The sequence below is a fragment of the Pygoscelis adeliae genome, unplaced genomic scaffold, assembly GCF_000699105.1.
Source record: "Pygoscelis adeliae isolate BGI_AS28 unplaced genomic scaffold, ASM69910v1 Scaffold315, whole genome shotgun sequence".
NCBI lineage: Eukaryota > Metazoa > Chordata > Aves > Sphenisciformes > Spheniscidae > Pygoscelis > Pygoscelis adeliae.
Window position 1 is genome coordinate 1,391,573 of NW_008824865.1, and position 9,107 is coordinate 1,400,679.

At 42.0% G+C, this 9,107-nt stretch overlaps 1 protein-coding gene across 2 annotated transcripts in view; it reads left to right on the plus strand.

Moving 5' to 3' along the window:
• GRAMD4 (GRAM domain containing 4) overlaps positions 1-9,107 on the plus strand; it is a 57,709-nt gene that overhangs the window by 25,853 nt on the left and 22,749 nt on the right. For both annotated transcript variants that reach the window (XM_009324382.1, XM_009324383.1), the window contains exon 3: positions 2,036-2,156. In XM_009324382.1, coding sequence (XP_009322657.1) covers positions 2,036-2,156 — 121 coding nt within the window. The remainder of the gene's footprint in view (positions 1-2,035; positions 2,157-9,107) is intronic.

A 9,107-nucleotide genomic window follows, 5' to 3' on the forward strand; every position in this document is an offset into this window, starting at 1 on the left:
CCACAAAAATGATCAGGGGGATGGAACACCTCTCCTGTGAAGAAAGGCTGAGAGAGTTGGGGTTGTTCAGCCTGGAGAAGAGAAGGCTTTGGGGAGACCTTATTGCAGCCTATCAGTACTTAAAGGGGGCTTATAAAAAAGATGGCATCAAACTTTTTAGCAGGGCCTGTTACAACAGGACAAGGGGGAATGGCTTTAAACTAAAAGAGAGTAGATTTAGACTAGATCTAAGGAAGAAATTTTTTAGGCTGAGGGTGGTGAAACACTGGAACAGGTTTCCCAGAGAGGTGGTGGATGCCCCATCCCTGGAAACGTTCCAGGTCAGGTTGGAGGGGGCTCTGAGCAACCTGATCTAGTTGAAGATGTCCCTGCCCACGGCAGGGGTGTTGGACTAGATGACCTTTAGAGGTCCCTTCCAACCCAAACTATTCTGTGATTCTATGAATAAATTTTAGTTTTAGTTGCTGGAGGATAACTTGGTTTTGTGCTCCAGCTCTTCTTTCTGGGGTCACTAACAAAGCATCAGTGGCGAGATGACAGCACTCCTTTCCGTTTGGTGGAGTTCAACCTGTAGCCTCACGGTGGAAGCCATCGTGTTGTACTGTCCTCTCAATTCGTGTATCTTTTTCCTGTCTCTCCTAATTCTGTGCTCTAAACCTCTTAGTGCTGCAGGAATACAGATAATCTATCACCACCTAACTTGCACAGCGGATAAAATGATTGGAGGTACTGCACAAGGGCCTCCTGCAGAGGGGGGAGAGTTTGTCAGTTCTTCTGAATATTTGCACTAGGGCTTCAGACCTTCTCAAAACATATAATGACTGGAATCAGAGAGGCTCAGATCAAAATTATCTGATTATCAAAGATTTACAAGGCGATATGTGAAAAGAAACAGAAGAGGTTGCTGGAGAGTAGAACATAATACATGAATCTTGTAAAATGATGTAAAGTCTGAACCCCTGTGTCTGTGTTGATAGTGGAATTAGCAAGTATTTTCTGTTCTGGTTTGCTTTAAGCTTGAAATACACCTGCTGTTCTACTATTTATTGTTGAGCTTGAACTTAAAAACCAGCCCAGGGACCAAAATGTAGAGTAATTTTTTTGTTTAAAAAGAAAAAAAAAAAGAGATTCCCAATCTTCTTTTTGTCATGTCTCTTGTATACCTATCTGGGAAATGTGATCAATGATAGTGACCCCATTGTAGCTCTAGAGTGAAATAAGGTCATGAATAAGGATACTGACTGACAAAAAAGCAAGGCTAATTAGCCACAAAAAAGCCTTATGCATAGTTGATACTAAGTTCTCATGAAAAAAGTTTTGAGAGTGTGTATGTGTGTTTGTATAAGTAAATATGTGTGTGTGTATGTATATATTTATATATAAATTATTACATGGAAGTTAGTAGGGCACGCTGTAACCTTGGAAAAGGGTAAAAATCTGAACTTAGTTCATCGTCTCATAACCCCTTCTTAAAACTGTAAGATACTCAGGTCCATAATGGGGCCATCTCACTTATATAAAAATACAGGGGTGCCAGAAATTGATGGATAGAGGATTATATGGCATCATATAACTTTATGTGAGTATATGTTTGGGGTTTTTTCTACCCATAGACATGGGGGAAGAAAACAGATACTTTTTTTTTTTTTTTCTTGTTATGACCACTGGATTTAGCAATAGGCAGCATTTCCTGCTAATTATTTCTTTGGGAATGAAGTGTGTGTCATGTTGTATTTCGATAAAGGTAGCTTGTACCAAGGGCTTATTTTTGATACATTGCATCATGAAAAGAAAACTTTAAAGTTGTTTTTCTCCTTGCTTTAACAATTGTAACTAAACATTTTCTGCATGATACAGCTGTATGCTTTTTATGAAGTCTTTCTAGCCCTTGATTATGTGTTTTTTTTTCTGGTGAATATATTTGGTATAACACAGATTAAAAAAAAACTCCACCTAATCTGTCATAATTAGGTTGTAATTTTCTTATAGAAACACTTCAGGGTAACTAAATTTTTTCTTCTCCTTTAATTAACAGAGGAGGAGCTCAGGAAGCTGAGAGAAGAAACAAATGCTGAAACATTAAGGCAGGAGCTAGAAAAGGAACGGCAGAGGAGATTAGAACTAGAACAAAAAGTCAATGAAGTACTTAAAGCAAGGTAAGAGAAATACCTAAAGCAAGGTAAGATAAATATCTTCGCTGTAAAGCTGAAAGCCACTTGAGATCTCTGACTGTCTCTGAGGAGTTCTGGTGAAAGCATCCATTTCCAGCCTAGGGTCTCTTAAAATAAATGAGTAGCTCACAGAGAGAGCAGCTCTCTGTTTTCCTGTAAAAGTACATCTTGTACACCCACGTACACCTGAATTAATTGACCATACATACTGCCGTAGCTACAGAGGTGTCCTGACACTTGTCTGGTTGGGATATTCTTCATTTCACTTTCTCTGGTGCCCTTCCTCTGGGATCTCACCTACCTGGAGCTATTAGCATGCACTGGGTGCTACTGAATGACAGAGCCTTTGCCATGCCATTGCATATGCTTTGCCTCTTCAAAACCTGTGTCATCTCCAGACTGCCCAGTCCTTGTTACTCCTGTTCTAGCAGCAGCAAGGACATTCCGGTACCACAGCATAACCCTAAATATGTGGGATTGGCTGGAGTTTGAGCCTTCCTTGCCACTGCAGTGACAAAGGGAAACATGCCTCCCTATACCCCTAAGTCCTTTCAGCCTTGAGGACACTCACCTTGATGATGCAAAGCATCGCATTTGATGTTGTCGCTCCTTAGTCTGCCTAGCTGCATGAACTTTAGATCTTAAGACCATAGCAGCTGCTTGGTGGCCTTGTTGGTCTAGACCACGTAGCTGCCTGTGTTATCTTCCTCAGCAGTAGCTAAGATTACTTGGCTGAGCAGTAGGATCTGTGATTCACCATCAACTACTGTCATCAGGAGATAGTGCAGGCTGAGTTAGTAATCGCATGCAATAAACACTGCCAGTTCGTTAGAGGTGACAAGCAAGAACAAACAGGCAAAACTTTTTGTTTGGATATGAGGTTTCCCAATGCCATACAAACTCTTCCCAGCCTGCTGCTTCCTTCTGTACTCATCCTGAGTGTAAAAATGCCTTTCTGGTCAGGCCAGCAGTCCGTGTCCACTGGTATTCTGTAGCAATGGCAATAGGAGCCATTTATAGGAAACATGAGAGCCTAGTTACTTTCTGTGGTCTGTTTATCACCTACTCCTATAGAATCATAGAATCATTTATGTTGGAAAAGACCTTGAAGATCATCGAGTCCAACTGTAAACCTAACACTGCCAAGTCCACCACTAAACCATGTCCCTAAGTGCCACGTCTACAGATCTTTTAAATACCTCCAGGGATGGGGACTCAACCAGTTCTCTGGGCAGCCTGTTCCAGTGCTTGACAACCCTTTTGGTGAAGAAATTTTTCCTCGTGTCCAATCTAAACCTCCCCTGGCACAACTTGAGGCCATTTCCTCTCATCCTATCGCTTGTTACTTGGGAGAAGAGACCGACACCCACCTTGCTACAACCTCCTTTCAGGTAGTTGTGGAGAGCGATGAGGTCTCCCCTCAGCCTCCTTTTCTCCAGGCTAAACAACCCCAGTTCCCTCAGCCGCTCCTCATAAGCATCCACAAACACTGTATTTAGAGGTATCAGAAGGTACATTGCTGCCTTTTCACTTCAGTATCTGTTTGCAGACTTGTTATCCATTAATTTATTTAACCCCTTTTTGAAAGTGCTGGAGCTATCTACCACTGGAAGCTATGGAGGTAATAAGTTACAGAAGTCCACTCTTGACTCTAAAGAAGCAATTTATTTTCTTTCCTTTTTAACAGATTTCTTAGTCGTTTCAAGAAGTGCCCAATAGTTACAGAATTGTGATATTTGGTGAATACTTTCAGCATTCAACTTATTTACCACACTTGATCGGTCCTTTCCTCTCTTACTCTTCTCCTCTCCAGACTGAAGAGTTCCAGCTTTTCAGTGCCTCCTTACAAATACTCCATCCCTTTCATCACTTCAGTTGCCATTCTTTAACTGTCTTAAGATGAAGAGGCTGAGTTCATGCAGTATTCAAATGGTGGGTTCGCCAAGACGTTATATAGAAGATGAATTAGGCCTTCCCTCTTATCCTCAGTACAGTGGGGGTTTTTTGGCTGATGTTTTGCATTGATGGTTTTCCAAAATCACTGGTTCTGTGCAGGGTCAGTCCATGTGCAGTCTTGACCTGAGCTGCCAAGTTGCATGCTTGGAAGGGGCTCTGTGAGGTCTTGTGGAGGAGTCTTGCTCCCAAGCCAGCCCCATGACCATGCACTGGGAAGGTGATCTGGACGGCTCTGATCTGGGGGTTTTTTGGTGATGTTTTACAGTTGCCCTTACAGCTGGGAAGTGGCAGTGCGTTTTTATCGCCTATGCTGGTTGGCCTGGCTGTGTGCACATGTAACTTCCATTTTGTGTAGACTGGTGTTACCTGCTTGAGTGGGCTACTGGGACAGTGGAAGAGGACAGACTTGGACCTGTCCCCATGCTGAGAGTATGTTAGCTCTTTAACAGCAGTACAAAGCAATGAGTATTATTGTCTGCTATTGGTAGATAAAGCTGATGCATCAGGATACCTTTTGTCTCTGACTTGCTGCCTCGAAGGAGTCATTTGAGAGGCAAATTCCACATGCTTGTCTTTGAGCACGGTACAGGTTATACTATTAACGCTGGCATAGGCCTTAGGCTTTCTGCCCCTGCCTGGGCTCTAGGTCACGTGCCAGAGAAGGGGGGGAGTGATCCCATCCTTCTGGGTGAAGAATGAGGAGCTGCCTTCCTCTGCAGGAAGGTACCCATCATCCTGCCCTATTTCAGAGTAATAAGGATGGTCCAGGGTCTGATATGGCCCACTGCAACTTATGAGCACATGTGTTTTACAGAAAAAAGAGTTTGAAGGTCTTTGTTTATCAATATTAGTGTCAACATCTGTGTCTGATTGGATTGTGGACAACAGCAAATCTCTAGCAGGTGTGCCATTGCTAAATTAAGGTAGCGTGACCTGTCTGCCTCAACGCTGTATTCCCATTTAGATAGCCTAGGGATTACACTAGCCCTTTTAGCTTGGGTATTGCACTTGGGAATTACATTCAGCCAATTATCCCCTTTCTCTGAGTCTTTTTCTAACTAGCCTTGCTAATATTCCAACCTTTTGGGGGCAGTCAGGTATATGTAAGATGACAACAAAAAAAGACTTTGAAGACTTTCCCACTTTTACCCAGAAGAAGAAAAATCAGGTTGCCTATGTTTTTTCCTTAATTTGTGCTCCATTGTGTGAAATTCTTTTTCACCGGTTTTTAACTTTTTGCACTTCGCTGTAGATGTTTTAAAATACTTTTATTAGGACTGCAGGCAAAGTGTTGGCTGACACAATCAAATACATAACAGGCCAAATTTACGCCTGATGGAAACTTAATTTTATTAAGCAAAGCTACTGCAGAAAGTGATCTCTGCTTATGTCAACAAAGCTAAATTTGCCCTCCTTCTCAGTTAGCTAATTTGTCATATGATCTTTAAATAGATATGCACATAAACATGTTTGCATGTACTCTCCTTTTTTCTTACAGAAGTGAACTACTAATGAAAATAAATCATGCTGTGATGTAAGAAGAAATTATTTTAATAGTTGCAGCATTCAAAAGTATTTGTGAAGTAGATCAATATATGTAGCTATATAAATACATGCTGCAAAGTCTTCAGCAAGGAGAAAACAATGAGCTAACAATCTAGATTTATTTTTTTTTTTTAGTGAAGAACCATTCAATGAGCTTCTTTCATTGAATGGTTCACAAGGAGGAGGGGAGGAGTGGAAGAAGAGGATATTTAGTGGTTTTGTTTGTCATTGTGTTCACTATGTCTGAGAATTCAGAAATGTGGTGGCCTCAGCTGAAGTTTTCCATAGACGCACTTTGGGACAACCCAGCATTCGGTACAACAGCTGAAGCTTATGACATTTTGCTAGCGGAACAATGCATAAATAATTTGGAATAGTCTGTGTGAGCAATGCTTGTTTAGTGTAAATTGTGGGTTGTTGTTGCCTTATTTTACAAGTTGTGAGCTAGCTCCATCACACAGAAAAGAAAAAAAATTAACAAAAAAAAAAGTTTTGCAACAACACCTACCAACAAGCTGTGACTTATGCAAACCTTTTTATTAGTATTGTTGTGAGCTATTTTTAAGAGCAGAAAATAGGCAGTGCTTCTGCATAAGCCACTATTCCTTCTGTACCACACCACTCATCTTGGTTAACTCTTCCTGGCCTCTTATTAAATGATGTAATCTTCCACACATGCAATGTTTTGAGCGTGGCTGAATTTGTCCGTTGGAAGATGCCTCAGCTTGAGATTGCTGTGGAGGCTGGAAGCATTCCCTCGTGGAAGGATCCCTGTCAGGCCGGGACTCCACACAGGTAGCAAGAACCTGAGACCTGGGTCAAAAGTTTCTCGTCCGGCTGCTGTGCCGTGCTGGGATTGCTGACATACATACGTGATTGCTGGCGTACCCAGTTGGCTGAACTTCATGCATGCCTTTATTTTTAACTTAGTAGATTTGGTGACAGGCTGCTGCTTGTAAAGTAATTCCTGTCAAGAGTTTATTTGTAATCTTTTTTTTTTTTTTCCTGCCCATGAACACTTAGATCTTCTACAAATTGGGGTTGATAATATTTCTTCTGAAACCTTTTCTTTTGTTTCTGAAACTATCAGTTTAGGACACTAGCCACGTAAAATGTGGGAGTATCTGGTGAGGAGGACAAAGGCTTCTGAAATATTTGGTGTATTTTAATGGGAAGGAGATGCAAAACGTGAAATTGTTTTAACTTAGTTTTGTGACAGCTCCTCAGGCTAAGAAGCCATGTATACTCAGATGATTAGTCTTTAAACTAGGCTGTGAAAATACCTCCTTTATGCTTATTTTTGCATTTCTTACGTTGTAAGGTGCTTTTGATGAAAGTGCATACACATTCATGTTGCTTTGAGCAGTAAGAAAGATATAACAGCCTTGACTGGCTTCCACAACAGCTGTCAAAAGAATGATGATGGGTTGCTTGTGAACTCAGTACTCAAGAGTCAGCCTGTAGGAAAACTGCTTTTAATATGTCTGAGAACATCCTGGTAGCGACTGGACCTGTTGTGTGCAGCGAGTCCGGTGTTCACACAGTTGTTGGGGAGAGTCTGTTGATTCACACGTGCCTCAACTTGCAGCTGTGTTTGAGGCCAAAGATGCACAAAACCAAAATGTTTAGTTAAGGTATATGGCCTTCAGTGTCAGGCTCCCTTAACTTCTGTGTCATACCTGCCGCTACAAAAATAATCCTTTGGTGCTTCTCTGTGGGGCAGCATCGAGTGGACGCTGCATCAGTGTGTGCTGGTCATTTTTGAATGCTACACTTTTGCTAGTCATGAACAGCTCTAACAGTCATGCTTCCCTGACTTCAGTATATATTAAAAAAATAAAAATTGGCACATTGGTGTTTGTCTTCTCCATTGGCTGTAGTTTCTCTTATCTGTTTTAATCAGCCTGTGCTTTTAAATGGGTGCAATCTCTAGTTGCATAAACACGACCTAGCCTCAGGTTGGGGATCTGTTGGCATTACCAATCACACCATTTTTTCTGGGTGGAAAGCATGGTCCCAAAGGAATTCATACAGCTTTTCTTTGGTGCAGGCTGCAGTTAGGAAGCCGGCATAGAAACACGGCCTTTTGTATTGTTCTGGGAACCATTTATGTTTTCCAGCCTTTTAACTGATCTCTGGCATGAAGAATGGTTCAGAAGCTGTAGGAAAGACAATTCCTCCCCTCTGTCAGTGGTCTTGATGTACTGGCTGGTTCAACATGACCTGGTTTTGGGATTGAGCTTCCCAGCGGGTGTGCAAGCCTAAACAATGAATTCTGAGCTTCCTGGCCCAAATCTGTCTGAAGTGACTAATTATAACCTGATTCACAGGTGCAGTAATGAGCTGTCATTAACCTGATGATTCGTAAAGGTCAGGTTCTTCATGGGGAAGGAGTAACAGGCAGATGGCAAGTACAACATTGCCAAAAAAATGAAACAAAAAAGCACCAAGCGCCAAAGCCAAACCATCATGTGCTCCTGATGGAGCCCAGTGAGGCTGCTATCCAGAACTGCTTCTTGAAGAGGTTTTTTGATTCCACCCCCCCACCACCCCCAAGAAACATGGGGAGTAATGATGCTGTGCTGCTTCTGAAAATATATCCCAGCATGTCAAAGGAAGACCCAGCCTGAAGGTTCTGACAGCTGGCGGAGGTGGGATCCCATCTCGGCTCTGTCACTAGAGCCGTTCAGGTGTGACACCCCCCCAGTGCCTTCACACGACTGGAGCGGGTTGAGTAACTGGCTCCTGCCTGCATGAACCTGCTTGTGAATGACTAACTCCTTTCTTCCAAAATATGTCTTCGGCTTCAATGAAACACAGTGGCAGTGACAGATTGAGGATGAAAATGCCCACCTATATGGTGTAACTGTCTGATGTGCTGATAGAGGAAAACAAGACACTGCTATATAATAGTTTGTGCAAATTTGATCACGTTAATTGCTGTCTGTCTTTAGAGAGATAGATCTGGAAATAGAGGAAGGGTGTGGGGTAAAGAGTAAGGAGAAGAGGAGATTTTAGGTGGGGAACCTGTGGTTTGGGGTTCTGAAACTGAGGAAAAATAGCACAGAAACCAAAGTTGAAGTTCAGCTAGAAAAAATAAACTGGTGGAATTTCAGGTGGCTTTTGAAATGAAGAGTTTCTGCAAATACAGAAGCCATGAGGAGAAGTCCTGAAGAGGTGTGAAAACAAGTGGCTTTGAAAGCAGAAACCATTGAATTCAGCTACTGCACACTGATAGATGTCCAGTTATAATTTTAAATCAGTAGATTATTTCTAAATGTTCCTTTCAGAAATGAACAAGGATGTGGAAAGCTCATTAACTATGGGGAGTGCTTAGGAAGGAAGGGAGGAAATTAGTTCTGCAGTTTCTCTGTCATACTTGTTCAGACTGCACAAACTCGTAATGGCCTTTTCCGTGTGCAGACAGTACAGCGA